General features: G+C 38.4%; 1 protein-coding gene and 1 long non-coding RNA gene across 2 annotated transcripts; one reads left to right on the top strand and one right to left on the bottom strand.

The window, feature by feature from the left end:
• Positions 1–74: 74 nt before the first annotated feature.
• On the bottom strand, positions 75–14,998 carry LOC306879666 (acyl-coenzyme A diphosphatase NUDT19-like; the record flags this gene model as incomplete). The annotated part of the gene is made up of 4 exons (XM_079432816.1): positions 75–637; positions 709–916; positions 1,291–1,746; positions 14,687–14,998. 4 exons carry the CDS (start codon positions 14,996–14,998, stop codon positions 387–389), a joined length of 1,227 nt encoding a protein of 408 aa, XP_079288942.1. The 3' UTR covers positions 75–386.
• Positions 4,552–6,139, top strand: LOC306879677. The gene is made up of 3 exons (XR_013785031.1): positions 4,552–4,641; positions 5,072–5,142; positions 5,380–6,139. It is a non-coding gene; the product is annotated as an uncharacterized lncRNA (long non-coding RNA).
• Positions 14,999–26,666: the final 11,668 nt, after the last annotated feature.

The raw sequence follows: 26,666 nt of genomic DNA, 5'->3' as shown, positions 1-26,666 counted from the left end.
TTGTAGAGTCCTGTATTCAGCAAACTCAAGGCATGAAAAAGTTGAGCTTTCAACAAATGAAAACTATTGAAAGTGCCTTTTACCCTTTACTGCCTCATCCTTTAATGAACTGTGACAATTCAAACGTTACATAAACTTTACATCTGTGAATCTTTTAATGCATTTTAGAAGAGCACTGTAAATTTTTTTTTTTTTTTAATCATGGTACTAGCAGTTGCCACATCAACAAGGTAGTCATTGTTTATCATTTTTATATGACAGAAGTTAGGGAGGCAATATGTTGAACTACACTGAATGGCTCAAGTGCCGCATCAGTAGGTAGAAATAAGCTGATTAAAAAAAGCAGTTTCTGTCCATCGCTCCTGCACCTGTTTGGCAGCTAAGTATCAGAGTTTACTATGGTTTTTGGAGACATTGTTGTGGACATTGATGTTGTCCACATCAGTACCACAGAGAGGAGACAGGTGGTTATACTTGGGTGTGATGTTCATTTGCACAGTTACTGAATATAGATCCTGACAGACGATACGGTGCAGGTTTGCACTGTCCTGCTGGAGCTCTTCAAGACTTTTCTCAGTTTTCATCACGCCGCCGCTCTTTCCAGAAGGGTCCACTTTTTCCGGGTACAGAGCATCCCCTATGTATTAATGAAGAGAAACAATCCGATAAAGCGGCGATAATTAGCAGAAATGTCTATTAACTTATTACCTGGTAAAATGCTTGCAAAGCAGTCAGGCGCCTCCAGTTGAATAGGCAGCCACTGTTCGCATCCCTCCAAAGACCTCTGCCAGGCAAAGCGATGGAGGTCTCTGAGAGCTGGAACCCGGCACATTCGTCCAAGATCATAAAACTGAGGTGGAGCGACCCAGATCTCCTTTGATTTATAGCTGCGCAGCACTTCAGAGGGACTGGACCACTAAGAAACAAGGCAGTGTATATTTCCCAAAAGTTAAGCATAATTTCTACTAGTTAGGATGAGACTGAATGACTTAAAAGCTACTATAAAAAAATATATATTAATGAATAATAATGATGTTACGTGACGTTTAGCCACTTGCGTTAAGTGGGCGCTGCCAATCTGGCGAATAAGCGCGAGCCTCATGAATATTAATGAGCTCCAAAGAAAACTATACAGCACGCCAACACTGAGCAAAGTCAAAGTTATTTCGCCAGCTGGACACAAATTGCTCGGGAATGCATTAATTGATCAAATATACCTTTTAATGCAACGTAAGAGTCTGACATGTAGTTTATGACTGTCCGACGTGGTGATTACTGTTCAAAACGCACCTTAAAATGAACTATTTCCTTGTCGTCGTGAAGCGTGTGTGGAGTGTCGCGCAGACAGCAGATGTAAAAGGCCGTGTCGTAGCGCCTCTGTTTGTCGTATATGCCTATGGGGGTCAGCCAGTTACCCCACTCGTGTAGAGCCCAGATGTTGGGCAGACACTGCAGCTCCTTGCACATCTTAATAAAATTCGCCGAGTCACCAATAACCAGAGACCTCCACTTGGACAGCACGTCTCTGTCCCACAGTCCGCTCAGCCTGGTCAGGCTTAGCTGGGGGTCACTGTCCCGAGCATCATCCGTGCGCACACGTATTCCGCTTTCCTCGTGTTTGGGAACCGCCAGGAGCACACCGGACTCCTCAAACGTCTCCCTCACCGCACATATCCTGAAAGCCACGTTTCCGGGGATCGGTGATCCCAGCTGCGCTCTGTCTGTGGCGAAAATGGGCGGCCTTCCCTGCTGAAAAAACCAGCTTAAACCAGCCTAAGATGGTTGGCTGGTTTTAGCTGGTTTAAGCTGGAAATAGCTGGTTTTAGCTGGTCTCCCAGCCTGGCCAGGCTGGTCAGGCTGGTTTTAGCTGGTTGGTCAGCTGGCCTTCCAGCCTGGTCAGGCTGGTTTTAGCTGGTCTCCCAGCCTGTCTAGGCTGGTCAGGCTGGTTTTAGCTGGTTGGTCAGCTGGCCTTCCAGCCTGGTCAGGCTGGTTTTAGCTGGTCTCCCAGCCTGTCTAGGCTGGTCAGGCTGGTTTTAGCTGGTTGGTCAGCTGGCCTTCCAGCCTGGTCAGGCTGGTTTTAGCTGGTCTCCCAGCCTGTCTAGGCTGGTCAGGCTGGTTTTAGCTGGTTGGTCAGCTGGCCTTCCAGCCTGGTCAGGCTGGTTTTAACTGGTCTCCCAGCCTGTCTAGGCTGGCCAGGCTGGTTTTAGCTGGTCTCCCAGCCTGGTCAGGCTGGCCAGGCTGGTTTTAGCTGGTCTCCCAGCCTGGTCAGGCTGGTCTCCCATCCTGGCCAGGCTGGTTTTAGCTGGTCTCCCAGCCTGGTCAGGCTGGTTTTAGCTGGTCTCCCATCCTGGCCAGGCTGGTTTTAGCTGGTCTCCCAGCCTGGTCAGGCTGGTCTCCCATCCTGGCCAGGCTGGTTTTAGCTGGTCTCCCAGCCTGGTCAGGCTGGTTTTAGCTGGTCTCCCATCCTGGCCAGGCTGGTTTTAGCTGGTCTCCCAGCCTGGTCAGGCTGGTTTTAGCTGGTCTCCCATCCTGGCCAGCCTGGTTTTAGCTGGTCTCCCAGCCTGGTCAGGCTGGTTTTAGCTGGTCTCCCAGTCTGTCTAAGCTGGTCTCCGAACCTGGCCAAGCTGGTGTCTATTTTACCTAATTACAAATTAATTAGATTGTTCCACTTTCTGACAAGGTTAAATTCAAGGGTAGTTTAGTATCATAGTCAAGCATGCTAGATGGTACATCTTAAATTATTCTAGTTGCTAATGATATAATATATCTGAGAGGAGTCTAAAACAAAATTATAAAACTGGTTTCACAAATAAATTATAGCATAAAATACAGTATAAATCTGTAGCATGCCCTGACTTAAATCAGATTAAATTATTGTCTGATGAAATACATTCACCATAGTTGTATGACCAAATATAATTTGGTATTTATATAATATATAACAATTTTAGTGTCATCAGTAATTAAAATATACTAAAATTTAATTTTTACAATATCTTTGACAAGAAATGCATAACGCATATATAACTTCTGGAATGTGTGAGTCATTGAGGACTGATTGAGGACGTTTAATATGTACAGAATATCATTTTCTTAGTTTTCTGTAACACTTTGTACTATTTTAAATATACTTCAGTTATTTCCAAGGATGGAATTCAATTGTGTGATGTTTGTAAAATAATTAAACACTACTTGTTATAGAGAATGTAAACTCACATTTGTTTTTCATTAACATCTTTTCTCTGTTCCGACAATTTTAAAGTTAAGGCAAGACGTGTTGTTGTCGACTCCTGGCAAATGTCCAGGCTAAAGTAATCCCAAGTCAACTACTTCCATTGTTCAAAACTAGGTTTCCCACTTACTGTTACATACAATTCTCAAAAGCATGACTGACAGTAGCAGTCTGAAAGATCTGAAAGTGTAGGTTGTATGTGTTGGAGTGGGGTTTGGGGGTGAGTGAGGGGAGAGAACAGACTGACAGTCACACAGAAACAGCATCACTATATGAAAAGAGCTGCACTGTGACACACCTACATCTACAATCCCCCCACCCTAGACTGCTATACACACACCCACTCTTCCTCATCGACATCCACTCACCCAAACCTCCCATAGCAATACACCAACATCCCACAAACTCTTGCCACCACACTTTTCTCACCCAACCCACACTCATACACCCTCCTCTACACCCATCCACACCCCTCACATCAACTACCTCTCACCCAATCCACTTCTCCCACATCGATATACCCACCTGTGCCCTGCACTTACTGCCCCCACCGCCCCCTCCCCCCCACACACACACACACACGCATGTTGGTTTTTGTGGTTTATTATTTATGGGGACTCTCCATAGGCGTAATGGTTTTTATACTGAACAAACTGTGTGTGCTATTGCCCTACACCAATCCTACACCTAAAATTACCCCTCACAGGAAACCTTGTGCATTTTCAGATTTTCAAAAAAACACCATTTAGTATGTTTTTTAAGCCTTTTGAATTACGGGGACATAGGCAGTGTCCTCATAAACCACCTTCATATTATAATACCTCTGTCATACCCATGTCATTATACAAATTTGTGTCCTCATAAACCACATAAACATACACACACACACACACACACACACACAGAGTGAACACAAAATAAAACAAAATAAATAAAATAAATTAAAAATTAATAAAAATTAAACAAGTAGATTGATTGAAAGAGGGAACACTAATGTTAGAGGAAAAGAAAAGAAAAGAAAAGAAAAGAAAAGAAAAGGTGGACAAGTATGGTGTCCCATACTCAGAATTTGTGCTCTGCATTTGACCCATCCAAGTACACACACACACACACACACACACACACACACACACACACACACACACACACACACCGTGAACACAAAATAAAACAAGTAAAAAGAATAGAAAAATAATAGATGATTTAATAATAATTAATTTATTTATTTATTATGTAATGTTCTAATTTTAAATGTTTATGTGAATTCTTCGTGACTGTGACGTGTTTTAATTGGCGCGCGTGCTGAACATTCGAGTCTCATTCAAACACTGGAGTAGAGGGAGTTGCCATGGAAACGACGACTGACTAGCAGGAAGCTCCGTCTTTCGCTGCTGTTTTGACTGTTTTCGGTAAGCTTAGTCCCTAAAATCACACAGATATTACATACAACTGTCCCTGACACTTCTCTTGCTTGTAATTGTCTGTTGAAATTAATTTATAAATGGTTTAATGTCTTCGAACATGTCCGTTAGCATTTTAGCAGTTTTCAGAGGACGTAACATTAGGCTAACTCCATAGACTGAGCTCTTTATGAAAGTTTGGGATTTTAATTACATATGTATGTGTAGATGAGAGCTTTTGACAGTTCTGTAATAGTTTTGCTGGTGTTTTTTTCAATGGGTAATTGGAAATAGGCTCATTTATTTAACCTAAACATTTAGCCTAACAGTTGCACTGTACCGTTAATCCGCGACGTCACTGCGCTACAGTTAAACTGAATCAAGTTCAAGCGTGTTGTGATCTCTCCTGCTAAACAAATACAAAAACTACTGATTGCAGGAGCAACAAACAACAGGGGAAGCTCCAAGATTCCACAATGTCTGAAGGGAGCCCTAGACGGAGAAGGACAGGTGAACTGGGAAAGCTTCTTAATTTTTTAAGACGGGTTTGACATCCATAAGTAAGCAGTATGAGAATATTAAATAAGTAAACCTAGAAACAAATTCGGTTATGTTAAGAAATAATTTTTAACTTTTCCACATTTCACCTCTGCTTTAGAGGTGGCATTTACATTTTCCTTGTAATAAACCTGGCATTGCATACTAAATATGGTTGTCTCTGTGACAGATTGCTTGTTATGTTCCTAGATTCTTCAATGCTGATGGCCTGCTGCACCCCAGAATCTGAGCGAACCTCCTGTCAGACAACATCTCCAAAGCACAGTGAACCTCAAATATACACTATTCTTCAAAATTTTATATTTTTAGAAAATACATCTCTTATGCTCACCAAGGCTGAATTTATTTTAAAAAATCAGATAAAAAAACACACAAAAAAAAGCCCCAGTAATATTGTAAAATATTACGATTTAAAATAGCTGTTTTGTGTGAATATATAGTAAAATGTAATTTATTCCTGTGATCAAAGCTGAATTTCCAGCATCATTACTCCAGTCTTCAGTGTCACACGATCCTTCAGAAATCATTATAATATACTGATTTGCTGCTCAAGAAACATTTCTGAAAACAGTTGAGCTGCTGAATATTTATTTTTAATTTTCTTTAGGATTCTTTGATGAATAGAAATTTCAAAAGAACAGCATTTATTTTAAGCAAAATTCTTTACACTCACTTTTGATCAATTTAATGCATCCTTGCTGAATAAAAATATGAATTTCTTTTTTCTTTTCTTTTTTAAAATAACTTTTAAACTGTGGCGAGGGGGCTTGTTTCATCCCACTGTTTTTGGGAGAAGCACGCACAAGCTCCCAGTCCAGACTCTCTCTCCACCTTCCCGTTCTCCGGTGGCTTTTTATCCAGCCAAATGTACCATCATGGATCACAAGTATAACCAAACCATCATATCAGTTATCATAGCAAAACATTACAATCAGAGTTGTTTCAAGGTAAAAAAATTTAAAATCAGCATAACCTTATCCACGCTAATTACTGCAATTAGACACAGGTGTTTATCATTTTGCACTTTACTCAATGCTCGTCTCCCAAATCTCTCTCCTGCTGCAGACCTTGCTGAACCACGCCTGCTGAAAATACAGCTTTGGTCACAGAAATAATTTACAGTTTAACAGATATTCACACAAAACACATATCATAATCGTGCACTACAGTTATATGTGAAGAAATGGATCATCTTTTGTGTGAAATAATACGAACAGCACCTCTGCTAATCTTTCTCCTTTTGGTTTCCTGTTTCTGTCTCGGGATGCCCATCCCAAGGTTACTAAAGATTATGCAAGTTCCAGTTTGGATCCAGCCTCACTTGAGAAGACTTCAGAAGACGCCAAATCTCACGATGACTTCAGATGAGGACAACTATAAATGAACATACAAAGCTGCCAAATATTATCCTTATATTGTAATCATTGCCCTAAAAGGTAAGTTAACAGATTTTCAACCAGATTTGTATTGTTACAGTGTTGGTAATATATGTAAATGAACAGTGTTTACCTGTTCTCTAAATTACATGTACCGAGATATCACCATTTATTTGTAGGCAAAACTCTGCCAGATGATGCAAAAGGTTGATTGCACATCTCATTTGTGTGTGGTGGTGTGTACTATAACTTTTGAAGAGGAACTAATGCTCCTTTGCAGGGCTTTACAGTGCGACCATTTCAGTCCAGCCAAGCCGCTGTGCATCTTCATTCAAATACAGCGGTGTTTCGTTTAAGAATGAACTGCGTTTTTAAATTAATGAGTCAATGATTCAATTACCCATTCATAAAGGCAGTCATGTACTTCACTCCTGAATGAATCAGCCGTTCGAACGAATCAATTCAATTAATGATTCAGTGATAAAATCAGTGAATTTAATTGCACTTATGCAACCTCTGAGCCTCATTAAACATCTGAAAATACACCTACAAGCCACTTGTGTTCTTCTGTGCCACCTCTGTAGTACACATTTATTCCTTATTTACTGATTTAATTTGATATTTAGCATCGTTTGGTACTGTGTTGGCAACATACTTTATTTTAGGATTTTTTAATAAAATGAGACACCCATTTAATTGATAAATGCTATCTCAGGGTAGTAGAACTCAAACACTAATCAATGAAAACCCCAAAAAAGTGGTCACATGACCCACAGTGGTCCATTTTGCTTCCAATAGGTGCGTTCGACTTCATGCAGCACTTAGCAGACCGATCGGCGGCTGACTTGAAGCAGTGCATGCCGGTTAGAAATTTAGTCCGACTTGAACCGGCGCCGACCACACGTCACTGTCACGTGTGGCATCAAAGTACCGCGATAGCGTTTCGAGAGCAGCCGGCTGACTCAGCCGGCGCAATTTCTCCAGAGCGACTGCGGGAGCGCTGATGACGACACAGCTGTTTCACGATTGGCCAAATTCACCACATGACAACACCAACGTGTATTTCGGGTTTATTCTGACAACTTCAGTCCCACTAATGCTCATATACGGACTTTCAAAAAAATAAAAATAAATTAACTTTTCATGTCATCTTCATCTCGTAAATCATGTTTATTAAAAGATTACAATTATTTTTACTGCAATCACTTTTTTGTTCATTCGTATAGCATAGGTTTATTTTGGACCTTTTTCATACAGACCCTTTACAGTATTAAGCTGCATAACCTATTTAGATAATCATTTTTTTATGGAATAAATCAAATGTCAATCTTACAGATTTTTAATATAATGTGGTCATCATGGATTCTGATTGATACTAATTGTCTAGTTACTGGGTTCATCCATCTTCACTTGCATGTGATTACTGCCAACAACTGGATGTCAACTTAATACAACATTCAGATCACTTTCATAAGCTGGTATAAATCATAATAGAAAGGCAAATAAATTGGGCTTATCCGTAGGCCTGTTCATGGTGTTCACGTATGAATGTTCATGGTGTTTTGTCTTACTAAAATGTGCTTTTTTATTATTTTTATTAAGTTGCAGTAGCAAAAACACGCATAATGAATCATACTGCACAAGTCAAATTTTCAATATGTTCTGTTTATTTACTTAAAACTTGTTTCTGTCGTGATGACACCCTTTCAAAATATTACATACATCTTAAAGGTTTATTAAAACAATACTTATTACATTGAACCTTTACTCACTTCCGTTGCTCATTGTGCTCAATTTCATACAACAATAACGGCATTTCTATAGCTTCCAGTTCGTCTGCAATAAAGCAAGCAAACGCCACGTGATCTGCCATGACTGAGGTAGATGCAGCAAATTACGAGAGCCCCGAAGTGTCCGACTTGACGACTCCGTTTTCAACTCCGCCCCTGACTGCAAGCGGCTACTCTCGTTGATCGCCGTCTGTAGCCGTGCTTCAAGTCGAACGCACCTAATGTCAGGACATGTGCACGTCACATGACTCCCTATTTTCTCCAATGAAAAGTGCATATATCATCAATTTTCATCCATATAATTGCCTACAACAAGTATGAGTCACCTTCATTATTAAGTTAAGAAGTATTTTCAAAAACTTTTCTTTATATCATCATATTTATTTTAGGAAATTAAAACTTCATGTTGCCTCAACATTGTACCGTAATGGAATCGGATGAGGCCATGCAGGCCTGCTAAGTTATAATACAAGTATATGATATTAGTAAGGAAAAGAGTTAGAATTATCTAAATGTATTTGCATTTTTGCAAAATTTTGTAATGCATTTGTAAAAATAGTAATTCAGATACTATATCTGCACATTATGATTTTTCTGTTGAGGAATTGCTTTCTCAGAAGCAGTGAGGTGTCATTAGTGAGGAAGTAGGATTTTACATGCATGTGCGTGTGTGTGTGTGTGTGTGTGTGCATGCTTGTAAGGATAAAGTGCATATTAGGATAAGGTTATGCTGATTTTTTTACCTTAATTTTTTAACTTGAACTCTGATTGTAATGTTTTGATATGATAACTGATATGATGGTTAGATTATACTTGTGATCCACGATAGTACAATGTTGCCTGAGAGCAAGAGCTGGATATGAAATTGCATTTTATTAAATATGAGATATGCAATACTTTAAAAACTTGATAAAACTAACTGTTCAGGTGTTTGGTTATGGAAAATGATGTTAACAATAAATATATTTATTTTTTATGCATAAAAATGTCAAATGTTTAATTTGTCCGTTGTGGTACAATGTTGCCTTGAGGCAACACACTTTTAAAATATAAATAAATAAAATTAATGAAAATGTTTATTGAATTTGTTATAGTGTTCAATTTTAAGCAGGAAAAACATCACAAATATTTTTTTTTCTCGTTGATATTATATTGCGTACTGTAGAGGGTTAATCTTGTATGAAAATTGCATGAAAAAGAAAATGCCAGTATTATGCCACAAATATTTTCTACTTAGCTAATCTTAAATTAAACTTGGATTGATACTTTATAATACCAGAGACCAGATGTGATACTTCATAACGCAGGGGTGTCCAGATCTGAATTTAGGAAGGCAGATCTCCAGGAGCAGGATTAGGCAGCCATGTTATATTGGTTATGTATGATGGATTTTGAACTGTACTATATTTATTGCATGTTTTCTTGGTTTACAGTTGAAGACATCAGTACATCAGATGTTGGCCTGGACAGCTGTATCAGTAACAGTACACCACACTGACCTCTCTGCGTTTGCATGGATGGCTGACTACTACCATGTTCTATGAAGGTATTATTTTAGCAAAACTGAGCACCTGTGACAGTGGAATTTGCAGTTATAAAAAATAGTCACACATGCGTATCAGTAAATTCGAAGTCACAAAAATTTTTTTTAGGAGTTGCAAATGTTTTATTTACACTTTCTCTCTCACAAACACAACACGACAGTAATACAATTTCAAATCCTGAGGTGCACAAATCCTATTCTACAAATCACAAATTAAGAAACTCATATGCTCACAGTTAGGAAAGAGTTGTTGCAGTGAATGTGGGGCAAAACGCATTCATACACCCGAATCAAAAATGTGAAGTCATAAACAAATTAGGCACATTTGTATATACAGTCGTGGTCAGAATTACTGGCACCTTTGATAAATATGAAAAAAGAGGCCTGTGAAAATAAACATTAAGACAATATAGACACACATCATCTTCCAAGCAGATTTGTGACATTTTCTGTGGACTGGAAATTTTAATTATGGCCCTGATGGTGGAAATGGGAATTTTCAATGCTTTAGCTAATGTTCTTATAGCCACTTTGCAATTTGTGATGCTCTTCAATCTTTTGCTGCATATCAAAAATATATTCTTTTTTTAACTCATTGTCGGGCACGTGCAGGTGGGGGTTTGGTGCTTGAGCACCTGCCCCTTTTCCCCTCGATGCCCAAAGTGCCCTTTTGTCAAGGCAATTTTTTTACTTTTTTTAATTGTAATTAAACGCCCTTTTGTGAAGGCCTGCCCAATCTAACTATTAGTAAAATTAATGAATAATAGTTTAGCAGTAAATTCAATTATCCACATGATAACCTTTCACCTGACGATTTCATCCGGGGCAATCCCTCACGTTCAGACACCTTTAGGATGCTTTCAGTAATGCAAGTTGAAGCAAGCTTCAGACGGGCCCGGACATGTACTGGCTTAAGCAGGGGGACACGTCTGGCACTGCAGGATTTGAGTCCCTGGCGGCGTAGTGTGTTACTGATGGTAGCCTTTGTTACTTTGGTCCCAGCTCTCTGCAGGTCATTCACTAGGTCCCCCCGTGTGGTTCTGGGATTTTTGCTCACCGTTCTTGTGATCATTTTGACCCCACGGGGTGAGATCTTGCGTGGAACCCCAGATCGAGGGAGATTATCAGTGGTCTTGTATGTCTTCCATTTTCTAATAATTGCTCCCACAGTTGATTTCTTCACACCAAGCTGCTTGCCTATTGCAGATTCAGTCTTCCCAGCCTGGTGCAGGTCTACAATTTTGTTTCTGGTGTCCTTCGACAGCTCTTTGGTCTTGGCCATAGTGGAGTTTGGAGTGTGACTGTTTGAGGTTGTGGACAGGTGTCTTTTATACTAATAACGAGTTCAAACAGGTGTCATTAATACAGGTAATGAGTGGAGGACAGAGGAGCCTCTTAAAGAAGAAGTTACAGGTCTGTGAGAGCCAGAAATCTTGCTTGTTTGTAGGTAACCAAATACTTATTTTACTGAGGAATTTACCAATTAATTCATTAAAAATCCTACAATGTGATTTCCTGGATTCTTTCCCCCCATTCTCTCTCTCTCATAGTTGAAGTGTACCTATGATGGAAATTACAGGCCTCTCTCATCTTTTTAAGTGGGAGAACAATTGCACAATTGGTGGCTGACTAAATACTTTTTTGCCCAACTGTATATTCCCTGCACTCCACAAAAATATCCTGGAAATTTAGCAGTGTTCAGAATAGAAAAAAGAACGAAAATATAAGTAAAAACTAACACAAACTGCAGTAGCATTCACTATACCACGTATTATAAACACCCAGCCTAAATATTTAAAGTGAAACTGAAACGAGTGGCGTGGTTGCTGGAAACTGCACAATACAAACTCTAAATAAACTCACTTTTCTCATTCGTCACCAATCCTAATGTGCACGCTTTGCTCTTGACCTTGATTGTTTTATATAAGTCGCCTTAGAAATCGCAGCACCTTGGAATGAATAATCCAGAAAAACAGTATTATATCCATTTTCATAAAAATGTGTGTGGAAACAGAAGAAAGCATGTCTTTGCAAGATAAAACAACAAATTATTTCCATGTTTTCCTCACAAAATTACAGTGCCAGTGAGCAGGTGGATAACACTGACAATTTAATTTATGCAATTCATGATAATTCATGTACCCTTACTGGAAAGTGTTACTGAATCCTGAAAAAAAATGTATCACCATTTCCACACAAAATATGAAGCAGCACAACTTTTCAACATTGATAATAATCAGATATATTTCTTGAGCATCAAATAAAATTGGTTTCTAAAAAACCATGTGACACTAAAAACTGGAGTAATGATGCAGAAAATTATCCTTTGCATCACAGGAACAGCATTACATTTTATAATATATTAAAATAGAAAACTTTTTTTTTTTTACATTTCCACTTTTTTTTAAATTTGTAATAATATTTCACAATATTTTGATCAAATAAATGCAGCCTTGATGAGCAGAAGAGTTTATACTTTAAGGTACTTTAATAATAACAATTCTATTTATGCTTTATATTATATTATTATCATGATTATTAAATGCTGCTTTTTATTTTTACAGGACAATAGTATGTATTACAATATAAGATATATCTTTTAATGTGCTAAAATATATATTTTTAATAATAAGTGCCGGGGGCGTGGCTTGTGGGCGTGGTGATATTTTCCTGCTTTTTTTTATTTGTCTCTAACTGATCACATGCCTGTTTTATTTTTTTAATTTTTTTTTACTTATTGAAAGGTTAGATTTTTGTGATTATTTTATTTTTAATGAAAGAGCAAAGTATAAACAATAGATTTATTTTTTATAGGCTTCTTTGATCTTATTTATTAAGGGTGCCTATAATTCTGACCGCGACTGTAAGAATGAGAACTCATATGCGAGATCTCACATGACATATCAGTATGTGAGATCCCACATGCATACCTGCGCTCTATCCACTGATAAACACAGCATGTGGCCCTTGACCCATTTTATTTGACACAGAATTCTGACATGATCGTGTCATTATTACTCAATCGACACAACACCACCCTGAAATTACTTTGCCACTGTACATTTCTTGCCAAAACCATATTTCTACAGTGCAATTTTTTTTTTGTGCAATTTTTTTTGAGTGCTACTATTTCACATTCAATATTCTAGACTAAATTAAAGGTATATAAGTCACTTTTATGGATGTTTCTTTACAAACTTCATAGTTTGTTTTTTTATACCAAAGATATACCACAACAACAACAAAAATACCAGAGTTAAATTCTAATAAAGTCTATAAAAAATGTTCAGTTCTAATAAACACACATTACAGGAAAAAAAGAATTAAATATTATGACGAAATTAATATTACAGAATATTCTGAAAAAAATGAAATATATCCCTGCATAAATCAGGTATAACTGAGCCTGTGAAGTTCTTCATTTGTGATTTATAGAATAGGATTTATACACCTGCAATGGAGATTTTGAGAAGGTGTAACTGTTTTGTTGTGTTTGTGAGAGAGAAAGAAACAAAATATAAGATTTCAACTCCTAAAACATTTTCTTAAGGGAAATAAAAGTGCTCAGTTTCGTTACAATAATACTAGATACAATAGATGCACTGTATGCAAATATAACAAAGGGACATAAACAACTTGCAAACTTATTATCTTTAAGTGAAAATATTCATTTTGAATACAAAATAGATCATTTGTGTGATTCGTGTAGACCCAAAGAGTTATTGAAAATTAACTTTGTCTACTGATATTAAAATTGTGGGTTACATGTTCATCACCTTTTTCAATCCTGACCTGATTAGTTTACATCCCTGATCTGATAATGCAAAGAACTTAGTTTTAATTGCAACATTTTAATTTCTATATTAGTCTAATAAAGAAGCTTTGTATACAGAAGGTTTGTATGCTCTAAACATGTATTTGTAACTGTATATTTTGTATTAATAAAGATATTATGACTAAATGTGGTGTGTTTAATAAATTATTACTAATGTATCTATTATTAAGTATGTGAGATTTTTAAAAAGCAGAAAATCAACATTGTTTTGATGCCACGAGAAACTACGCTGATTCCATGTCAGTCTGCTATCTAGCCGGTCTTTGACCAGCTTAAACCAGCCAAGACCAGCCTGACTGACCAGCTAAAACCAGCCAAGACCAGCCTGACCAGCTAAAACCAGCCAAGACCAGCCTGACTGACCATCTTAAACCAGCCAAGACCAGCCTGACTGACCATCTAAAACCAGCCAAGACCAGCCTGACTGACCAGCTAAAACCAGCAAAGACCAGCCTGACCAGCCAAGACCAGCTAAAACCAGCCAAGACCAGCCTGACCAGCTAAAACCAGCTAAAACCAGCCAAGACCAGCCTGACCAGCTAAAACCAGCCAAGACCAGCCTGACCAGCTAAAACCAGCCAAGACCAGCCTGACCAGCTAAAACCAGCCTGACCAGCTAAGACCAGCCAGCCTGGCCAGCTAAAACCAGCCAAGACCAGCCTGACCAGCTAAAACCAGCCTGACCAGCTGAAATAAGCTAAAACCAGCCTGACCAGCTGAAACCAGCCAAGACCAGCCAGCCTGGCCAGCTAAAACCAGCCAAGACCAGCCTGACCAGCTAAAACCAGCCTGACCAGCTGAAACCAGCTAAAACCAGCCTGACCAGCTAAAAATGTGGTCAAAACCCCTCTAAAACCAGCCTGATAAACCAGCTATGACCAGGCTGGGAGACCAGCTAAAACCAGCCTGGCCAGCTTAGGCTGGTTTAAGCTGGTTTTTTCAGCAGGGTTGTGTCCGGCGGCTGCTTCACGACTCCGATGCCGTAGTTGGGCGCTTTCGTGAAGGATTGAAAGACCTCCTGCCACTCGCTGGAGAAGTCAGACGCGTCCGCCAGCCCTCCGGGAAACACATAGGCATTAGGCATGAAGCCGCTTCTGCCGCTCCGTTTCAAAAGCAGCACTTGATAATCAAAGGCCGATCTGTGCACTATGTCAGAGACTTTATCCAGACCTGCTTTAAGAGAGTCCGCGCTCTGAGCGTGTCTCAGGCCGGCCGCCAAGATCACCGTCGCCGCCTCCCTCCAGTGTTTCAGCGCCGTGTTCATCCTGGCCCTCGCTTACATGCTCACAGTAACTCTGTCCCGGCAACTTTCGACTTCACAGAGAAAATAACTGAGCACTTAAGGCATCTTTACACAGCCGATTTAAGGCTGCTCTAAAGCGGATCTGTGTCTGCTCAGAATTCAGTGTAAAGACGCAATGCCGCATAAAAGCAGACCTAAAATACGCCGGGTCTGACCCACCTCAGTCCCTAGTATCAAAGGCGACGCAATGCTGTTTTGATTCAGTGTAAATGAAACGCGAAACAGTGCCGCTCTAAAGCAGCGTCGTTGTCATGACAACCCAAAGGACGCCTGTCAGTTCGAGCCAAAAACACGCTAGCTCCATATCTTTTAGCTAACGTTAATAATAATAATAATAATGTCTACCAATAGGGGAAACAACTGGTCCGACAAAGAAGTAAAAGAGCTTCTTTTAATAAGAGCAGAGGAAGAAATTAACCGGCAAATTGACGGAACCGTAAGAGACAGCAATGTGTACAGTACTATTGCTGAGAGACTTCGACTTTGCGGTGTGCAGAGAGATAAGAAGCAGGTTACGGCTAAGCTCAAAAGTCTGAAAAGTTTTTACCTAAAAACAAAAGACCACAACAACACGAGTGGAATGACTGCCAGATCATTCGCTTATTATGTTCTGTGTGATAATATCTGGGGACATCGTCCCTGTGCTTTGCCGGTAAATGCTGTTGGATGCTTGACACAGACAGAAGAAAGAGCGCAATCTCCAGCTGACAGCGCCACCGAAGATGGAGATGATGAAGACATTTGTCCGCCAACAAGGAGTACGTTTTTCTTATTACTCTTACATTAAGATGAAAATTGTATCATAAATGGCTAGTATTAAAATAACTAAACTAAACTAAAATTATACTACTTTCTTTCACTGTCACTCCAACAATTTCATATTCGCTTGTCTGCGCGATGCAGGCCTAAAGTAAATTATTCTAAAACCATGTGTACTCATTTATGAATATAACTGTATTTAATTACAACTGGACAAAAAACATATCGGGGGAAATTTGAAATTCTCAGTTGTTTCCACCGAATTACATTAACTTAATACATTAGTGTATGAATGTTGAGTAAATTTCCATGTGCTTGTTTTGACGAACCTTATTATTAATTACATAAACAGCATTGATTCTGAACGTGTTTCAAATCAAAAAGATAATTTATTATGCATGTGACGTTTTGTCAAATCCTATCTAACTTGAGTACAACATTTTTTCCTTCTCATCTATAGGCACACCAGAAATGACAAGCCATCCCCCTGCGAAAAAAAGAAAAATGTCTAAGGCAGACCATGCTCAGGCAATGAGTGCTGCATTCCTAAATCACCTCAACGAGTCAGAGGAAAAGTTCTTTGCCAGAGAGGAGCAACTGCTGCAAATGCAAAGGGAGTGGGAGAAGGAAGCAGAACTTCAGCACAGACAAACAGTGTTGGAAATGACCAGGGAAATGCGGGCAATGCAACAGGAGGCTGTTAGCCAGTTTGGCAACATCTTAGCAAGTATATTTCCTCCACATGGTGCCCAGTCAACTGTTCGTCAGCCCTTTACTCACCAATGGAGGTCTGGAACATCATCAGTTCATGTTGCCTCACGAGATGCTGCACCATCCACAGTGTCACACAGTTATAGTGATGAGGAGGAGCCTTATGAAAGGGTGATGACCTACTTATAAAACCTTGATGGTTTTATGGGACAAGTCACCCAAAACTGAAAATTCTGTCATCATTTACTCACCCTCATGTATGTAGTACAAAGATGCATGGCTTTGGATACAGAGTTTGAAACAACATGAGGGTGAGTAAATGAGTTTTGGGTGACTAGGCATGTTTGTAATGTAGGCATTTGACTTGATTTATGCATATTCTCATTTCAATTTTTTTATCCAGTATAACTTTGTTCTGAAGCCTGAAATGTTAAAGCATGAAAAAATGAATACTGTTCATCAACAAATGAACGTTTGAATGAATGTATTTAATAGTTTTAAAATTATTTATGTATTTATAGAATGTTATAATTATTTTTCTGTATTATTTATTGTTCTGTGACTAAAACCACATATTTGTAGTAGCCTATTTGTTCAATTGTTCAGACTTCTGTTCTATTGTAGTTGTCTGTATAAATCTGTTTTATATAAAAAAAAATGTAACAGAACAAAACAAATATAACAATTACATTAAAAAACATTTTCGCTGAATTCATTAATGCTACATATTTACAATTTTTTTGGTGCAAACGTTTAAAGTTTTTAAGTTTACATTAATACAGCAACTAGTTCCTACAAACAATGGTCAGCAAGGCATCACGAATGGAAACAGCAGATGCACTGTCATCCCTGTTGTCAACAACAGCTCTTTGCACGCATTCTTGGGGATAGTCCCAGTTGTCCAGGTATTGCTCACGGTGGAATTCACAGAAATTATGCAGAACGCAGCAGGCTAGCACTACATCTGACACAGTGTTAATGTTAATGTCATTTCTCTTCAGTAAGCACCTCCACCTTCCTTTAAGGCGTCCAAATGCGTTCTCCACAACTATCCTTGCCGAGCTCAACCGATGGTTGAAGTGTCGCTTTTCTTGGCTGAGTGTAACACTGTTAGGGAAGGCTTTGATCAGCCATTTTTTCAAGGGATAGGCCGGGTCACCGATTACATATAGAGGAATCTCCAAGCCATTAATGTGCCCTGAGTGCTAAATCAAACAAATAAATAAAAAATATTATAGTATTTAATGGATGGTTCAATTTTCAAAGATGTTGTTTGACTATTACAGTATAGATGAATTACAGGAAAGAACATTTATGGGCTATGAAACATGAATTTTAAATATAAATCATTCTAGCAAATAATTAAGACTGATAATGTGTGCTCCAGCCTATAGTTCACAAATTGTCACAGACTATTTTACAAGCACTTCTCTCACCTCTCTTGCGTAAAGATAACCACCCTGTTGATGCTCAGCAAGACAATAAATATCGGAATTTGCCAGGACCCTAGCATCATGTGTCCTTCCAGGCCACCCAACGTAAACATCTGTGAAACTATAAACAAAATGCAGCAAATTGTGATTACTAGCCTAAATAATTAATTAACCAAAGGAAAGAAAACTGTCTGTATAGTTACTTGCCACATTTTGTGATCTACTACACCTTGTAGGATTATTGAATGCCAGCCTTTGCGATTATGATAGTCTGCGGGGTTTTCTCTCGGTGATATGATTGGGATGTGTGTACCGTCAATAGCACCCACGCAAAAAGGCATTCCTCGACTGGCAAAACCAGATAATGTGTGTTCAAGTTCAGGGCCATATGGAAGATGAATGTATTTTCTGAGCATTAATAGTTTAATTCCGCGGCAAACTTCACGAATGAGTTTACACAATGTCGCCTCGCCGATGCCGAACAATTCAGCCACAGTCCTGTACTCACAGGGTGTAGCAAACCACCAAATCACAGCGGCAAGTCGTCGTCTGTAATCAATTGGCTTTCGCCAGTTTGTAACCTGCTTTTGTAGAGCTGGTTTAAGTTCATTCGCCAAGGACATAAAAGTATCTCGACTCATCCTAAAATGCTTAACCCAGTCAGTATCACTGTAATTGTGTACCGTTACATTCCAAAAAACATCTCCTTGCGGACGACATTTCACCCAAACACGTCGGTCTGGAGACACCTGCTGTCTCCCCTGGAACGCTAACGCTATCAATAATTTTCGTTTATTGTGTCTACGCCTGAGTGACTTTCTGGCTCTTTGAAACAAATTTCGGCCTCTTTTAATCGTGCGGCGATGTCCCCGATGCAGTAATTCATAATTTATTTTAAGTGTTTTTTCAAGTTGGAACAATTTTGTTAAGAAAAAGAAAATAACTGTCAATACCACAGAAGCTAACATTGTGACAAACGTCCAGCGCAAGATACACTGTAGCACGCGCAGGAAATTTAAATTGAATGTCGTTACATTTTAAAATGTTTTTATTTATTTTGTGTTTATTTCGTTTTATATTATTTCTTTTTTATATTTGTTATTTAATTTTATAGCATTTGTTTTTAAAAATGTAGTTATTATAAAAGGTATATGTTTCCCACCATTTTAATTCCTGTGTAAATGCATTTATGCCGCTGCAGAACAGCATTAAACGGTCTGTGTAAATGCACATTTTCGTGGTTTTATGCCGCTTCAGATTTGGTTTCAGTGCCGCCTTTGCTGTGTAAAGATGCCTTAGTCTGTGTTTGGTGATTGGCGCCACCTACGGCAAGGGATGAACGCTTGGTTTTCATATCTTTGCCACATTCTTCATTTGAATATATTGATTTATGATTTCAACCAAGTCCAACAGTACCTAAAAAAAAATTCCTTATGCAATGGTCACAAACCAATAAGTCTATATGTGTATCACATAGCAAGTCTGGCTGTTAAAAATGAATATAATAGTAATAATAATTAATAGTAATGTCCAACTTTAATAGCCATTGATTGAAATGAAAATGCATAGTAAAGAGTTAAAATGTCATTTATTATTTAGACTTATCTAAGCATCTCCAAGGTATAGAGTGCAACAGAATTCCACACGATTGTTTTAAAGGTGCCATAGAATGAAAAACTGTCTTTACCCTGGCATATTTAAATAATAACAGTTCTGTACATGGAAATGGCATACAGTGAGCCTCAAACACCATAGTTTTCTCCTTCATATGTAAATCTCGTGATTAAAAAAGACCACTGAAAAACAGGCGAATCAGAACATAACACCGACTGTGACGCAACAGTCAGGATCACTACGCCCCCAACATTTGCATAAACCCGCCCTTGTTCTAAGCCGGCCGAACCATCAGAAGCTCTGCAGGTATTGTAAATAAACAAGCGCGGACAACAGCGAAAATAACAAAATAAATGTTATGTTCCAGGCCGTGCAGGGGGTGTGAAGTGCAGGGATGGGTTGGTGTCTGTATTCAGAAAGGCACAGAAAGCAAATAACGCGAGCCACTAAAGGGACATGGTTAGCTCCTTGCTAGCGGTAGCCTGTTACAGTACATACGATTTCACTCTCAGTAAGGAGAGATGAGGATGATGGCGAATGACTTACAGATCCTGAGCACCACTGACAAGCATCTGATCTTGTGAAATGTGTGGTAAGTACTGTTGCTCCATAATGTAAACACAGTGTTGGGGAGTAGTTAACTACAAGTAGCGACGCTATTAACTTAACTACATTTTTCAGTAGCTTGGCAGTAGCTCAGTTGCTTTTTAAACAGTGTAGCTTTTCCAGTAGCTAACTACTTTTTGCAGCAAGTAGCGGTGTAGCGCGAGCAAAAGCTACATTGCGTTTTGTCGAGCCTGCGCGAATCAGCGCGATGCAAGGATATTCTTCTTGTTAGATTACAAACTAATTTTTTGCCATTACCGCCACCTGTTGTTTAATCACGCATCTTGCGGCTAACGGTTCACTGATGTACAGAAGTGGGTTGACACACCCATATTATCCATGATGGAGCAAGACGTGCCGGCAGATTTGGAGGATGGAGAAACAACTAACGTTAATTACCCATGGCCTTATTTGTCCAAGTTCATGTCTCTCAAAGAAACGACAAGTAAAGGTTACACTTTTTGTAACAGTCTGAGATATTTGAGTGTTGTGTGTAATAAAACCATAATTAAACAGAATTGTATTGCATTGTTTTAAACACTAAATATTTTACTTAAAACATTCCTCAGACACTTATTCAGTTATTTATAATATACGTTGTTCAAAAAAATAAAAAGTAGTTTCAATGTAGCTAGCTACTTTTTGATAGTAACTTGTAGTGTAGCTAACTACTTTTCCAAAAGGGTAGCTTGACTGTAGTTTAACTACTTTAACTTACGAGTAGCTTGTAGCTTGTCAAACTACAGTTTCAGAGTAGCTTCCCCAACACTGTGTAAACATAGTTTGAGTGATCGCGTCTCTTGAAAGTGAAACTATAACGCGATCGATGGATCGTTCAAAAGCAGTTTCAATGCCTCGCATATTAATAACGGCTCCCTGATGCCCGCGTTTTATATACAGTATAATTACCCGATGATATAACTGCGAGAGAAAGTATTTAAATATACATTTTCCTCCCTGTGCTTCCTTCTTGCTGATGAGCCGTACTGTGAAACAGCCAATCAGAGCAGAGCTCAACATTGAGCAGCACTGTGAAACAGCCAATCAGAGCAGAGCTCATTATTATTCATGACCCTGCCAAATAAGCCAATAACAGACCGTTTCATTCTAGGGAGAAATCCTAGGGTTGTAAATGGACATGTAAAATCGTTTCTGGAGATTTTTTGCCCTTACCTAAGCCACATACCTTCTGTGTAGATATCAGAGAACAATTTAAAAATATGGATCAATGCATTCTATGGCACCTTTAATAATTCCCCTATATGGAGAAAATGAATGGGATTTTCAATCCAAGAACCCTCTGTTGCGCTACAAGTAACTCTTTAATAGGCTACTTATAGATTTACATTACAACAGTTCTTAATCTGCTGAGTCTCGGTGTATTCATACACTGGGTTGCCCTAAAGTCATTGTTTGAAAACGTCTGCTTAGCATTCAAGGAACCATTATTTTACTTTGGATAATTTCTTTACAATTCATAAATTTCAATTCAGTAAACTTGGAAAAATATCCTTGCTATTCTGTACAACAAACTTGCATACAACAACACACAGTTACAAGTTAGATAAACTGGAAGTTAGGGGTGACCCCGGATAGTCCTCAATTTGATGCTTTAATAGGAGGAGCCTGATTCGACTCCCAGTCTCTCAGTCGAATATTCGCGGGGTGTTATGATCATGGCTTTATGGGAGTGCTCCAGGGGCGATTCTAGGATTTTTTTTCAACTGGGGGCCACAAGAGGGGCCACAATGAATAGAGAGGGGCCAATTTTATGTTGTGTATATATGCAGAACTGTAGATATCTGAATTATTTAAAGTGTCAGGAGAGTTATGACAGGAGAGCCTGGTGAATCCATGACAGACATGTTGTTCCAAACCGTGACTCTCTTTTCTCCATGTTACAAAAGAAATTGTGAAGAAAGTTATTGTCCATATATAATGAGTATCAATGGTGATCAAAATAGAGCTTGATTTGATTTCCATTGCCTTTCATTACAGCGGACAAAAAACATTTTCTTTTTTGTTTCATGGATGAAAGAAAATCATAAAGCTTAGGAATAACATGAGGGGAGAGTAAATGATGACAGAATTGACATTTTTGGGTGAAATACACCTTTAATTTTTCTATCTGACTGCCTTAACAATTAAACAGGGTTTTCCTGGGTCAGAAATGGTCTTTGGTATAGTAAGTTGAGGAGAGTGAACTGCCTGCTCAAATGGTTCTCCAGTAATATGTGTGACATTCAGGTGAAGCAAATCGAGCTGTGCAGATCAGAAACATATTTAGCAGAGGTGGGTACCACAATCAAGAGGTTACATTTACAACAAAATTAATTATTTATCCATAGATGATTACATTTCTTAAATATACACTTTTTTATAATAATACAATATGCAAATACAATTTTAAATTTTTATATCAATTATTTCATAATTTCTAACAATTTAACAATTCGAATAAAGATACAAATGTTGAACAACTGATGATAAATGCAAACTTGATGCATAAATAAATGCTATCAGTTTTATAATGCCAAATTTATGCTTATCGATAATAATAACAGAAAACAACCTTTCAAACATATGACAGATTTTATTCACGTCCCACAATATCACACATTGTGTAGGTAACTATAAGGTTTACTCTATTCTATCAATCAATATGTTCATTATAAAAAGAATTACAAAAAATTCAAAGACAAACGAAAAACGTTAGTTAAATTAAAATTGGACATTTGTCACGAACTACAAAACTTGATATTAATTATTATTTACAAGGTTAATTAATGGGGATCTATAAGACATTTATAAAACACAAGCTACATATAAAAATATCTTCATAATCTCTAGATATTTGTCAAATTATCCATAAGAAACCGTTTTACTGCAGTCTACATGTGATAAATGAAGTTTGAGGTTGCGGCGGTCATGTTTGGGTTGCAAATTGTGCATAGGCCTACACCAAATTTATTTTTATGAATATTGTCCGTTTCAAAGTGTTTGTATCCAAACAAACAATATTCGTAGATTCTCTATACCCCTGTAGCCTATTGTTCTGTGCTTGCACAGCATCATGCAGAGCAGAGCGTAGACTTTGATCAGAGGCGCCGGCGCCACTGCTTCCGTGGCTTGCAGTTTGTATACGTGGTTCTCAAACTTTTTACACCAGCTACCCCCTGGGGCATTTAAGATTCTTCTGCGTACCCCCTCTCTTCCACTTAGACTGCAGTCACACCTTTTTTAATAAAGGACAACATTTGCCCCCTTAAATTGATTTACAGGTGCCTTTTTTTTTCCTTTATAGAGGCAAAGGTTTTCTATCTTTATAATTGCATGTAATGTTTTATGTCATATTCTTAATATTCCATTAAGTGTATTATTATTAATATAATAAATAAAACAATAAATGCTGGCAAAAGGAAGTGATACTTGTAGATTTAAAAATAAAACCGCCAGTAGGTGGCGGTAAGTCAAGTCTTAATGAGTGAGGTTTCACAGCATTCATTTATTCATTCAGTAACGAATAAAAAGGCTATAGTTATGAAAGGATTATTAATCATTGACTCTCCGAATTGTTCAAAGCCACAGATTCGTTCACTAATGAAACACCACTGTATGTTCCTTGGAGACGCACACCCGGATTTCGTTGGAACTATTATTTCGCTGCAAAATATAACAAACAATATTGATATACTCAATGTACAGTCAGTGTCAATATTTGCTCTTCATTATATGAAGAGCTACAAATCTACTTTAAAGATGAACAGCAGTGCGATTTGCTAAAGCAGCATACTAAGCAGGCATCCACATGCACTGGATGCAGTCAGTTTTGACCATTTACGGCACTCCCATTTTCCTGTTTTTATATTAGAAGTGACATTTTGCTTATCAGAAATACATGCTCGGTTTTAATGTTACTTTAATTTGGGGAAGAATGAAATGAATGCCAAAACTCAGAATTTTATTCGCATACCCCCTCTATCACCTCATGTAGCCTACCCCCAGGGGTACTATTTAGCCTAACTCAGTGGTTCTCAAACTGGGGTACCCAGCTAAATAGTTAATGTAGCAATTACTTTTTAAATAATTTTTACAGTTTAATTACAGTTCTTATGAAGTCATAATCAAGGCATGCGATTCGAGACTGATTTAATTTAGAGTAGGCTATTCGTTCTCAACTAAAAAAGTCAAGTAATTTTCTTCATTTATTAGAAATCTTTAAATTCACAAATGCAGTCATGTAACTCAAGATCTCCGTCTCTGATATTTACAGCTTTTAAAGTGTGGAATGTGAGATAAACATCATACGATTTGCTTCGGCATCTCAAGATCACTTTGGGTTTCAGCCAAAAAACAAAACACAAACCTAATTGTGCTGTCTGTTCTAATGCTGAAAGAGGGCAAAATCTAGCACTGCAACTCGCTAATTGAAAAAAACAAGTATTTAAAATAGATCAACGTCCATGTGCTTTTTCTCGTTGGAAAACAGCATCTGGCTTAGGCTATTCTTTAGCCCCGTTCACACCAAGGACAATAGCTATAAAGATAACGATAAAGATATCTAAAAATCGTTCTCAATATTAAAGAATAGCAGAGTCCACAACACAACTAAGTATAAACGCACAGAGAAACGATATTGTTGGAATCATGGAATCCCAGCTGATGAACGATACAAACATCGGCAGCCAATCAGAATCCATCCTGCTGTAAGCTTGCTCGTCTCGCTGCAGCCTGCGGTGGACATCCAGCCCCGCCCACATCCAAGCGTGACGTCACAAGCCACGCCCGTGTCCAAATACGTCACATTCTTATTATTTTGAAACCGGAAGAAACATCGATAAGAAGATAAGTCGATTTGTTTGCCAATCGCTAAAATGAAGAAGTTTGCTGTGTTGGTAAGTAAAAGAAAAAAAACTTTGGTCTTTATGAAGACTTAAGATGTTGACAACTGAATGTGTGCTCGTTTGTGTGCATGTGTATAAACAACAGTTCCGCATGCTTAGCATGTGTTTTGAACTGCACACAGGCACGTTATTACTTAGCTAGCAGCAACATATAAATATGTGTGTGCGCGTGTGTGTTATCCAGCAAGAAGTGAAATGATGTGGTTCCTCAACCAAGATAGTGTGGAAGGGTTCTGTGATCAGTGGACATCATTAAAAATATCATGTGTGTGGGGAGAGATAAATATGTGAGAGGGATAAAGTGTGTTTATGAGTAGGTGAGAGTGTAATGTATTATTTAAAAAAAGGGTTATTAAAAAAAAATGCACATTCAGTCAGAGTAAATTTTATGCCATAAGAATCAGTGCACTATATATTTATTAGTGCACTGATTTTTACAACATAAAATGAATGCTGACTGAATGTGCAATTTTCTTTTATAACACTCATCTCACCGACTACACACACACACACTTCATCTCTCTCACACATACAGTATGTACTTACTTCCCCCCACACACAATACTATACCAATAACTTGGCTGAGCAACCATCATTTCACTATGAATTCCTCTGTGTTTGTGACAAATTATCTTTGTATCATTCCATATTAATGAAAAGATCACGTAATGATTGTCAATGTTTGTTTTTCATGTTTTACAGCATTCTACGCATTTTTGGTCCTAGCCTGATGCAAAGCAGTTCTGCCGGGATGAGGGGTCCCTGCTGCAGTTTCACCAGTAAAGAAAATGACTCATTACAGTTCACTTGGAGGACCACATAAGCCATGCAGTTGTGCATGGAGGAATGATGGAAGCATTTCTCTAGATATCGATTGATCTTTGTGGTTTAAAACATTCTTGTATGTAGAATGATGAGGTAAATATTATTTAGTGGACAAATATGCCCCCCCAACTGAGGGGCCAATCAGTTTTCAGGGGGGGCAAGTGCCCCCATGGCCCCTCCCCTGGATACGCCAAATGTCTGATTTCACACAGAACTACTGGTTTTCTCCCAATAAGTTAAGATACAGCCTATTATGATAATGCTGTAAATAAGAATCTGAAAAGAAAGAAGCTTTAAATAAATATTTTAACATGCGTGAATAAATCCAACCACGTTATATTTCACTTTCCATAACCCGTGACTGACAGAGAAGTATCTTGGCGGCAGGGGTTTAAAACTTTAACAGGATTCAAACTGACACAGTTAAAGACTGGATGTTTTCGATCAGGTGCAGGTGGGGTGTACAGTCAGGTCCATAAATATTGGGACATCGACACAATTCTAACATTTTTGGCTCTATACACCACCACAATGGATTTCAAATGAAACGAGCAAGATGTGCTTTAACTGCAGACTGTCAGCTTTAATTTGAGGGTATTTACATCCAAATCAGGTGAACGGTGTAGGAATTACAACAGTTTGCATATGTGCCTCCCACTTGTTAAGGGGCCAAAAGTAATGGGACAGAATAATAATCATAGATCAAACTTTCACTTTTTAATACTTGGTTGCAAATCCTTTGCAGTCAATTACAGCCTGAAGTCTGCCAGACGCTGG

Source organism: Barbus barbus, assembly GCF_936440315.1.
Source record: "Barbus barbus genome assembly, chromosome: 2".
Lineage (NCBI taxonomy): Eukaryota > Metazoa > Chordata > Actinopteri > Cypriniformes > Cyprinidae > Barbus > Barbus barbus.
This window is presented reverse-complemented; position numbering and strand designations above follow the sequence as displayed.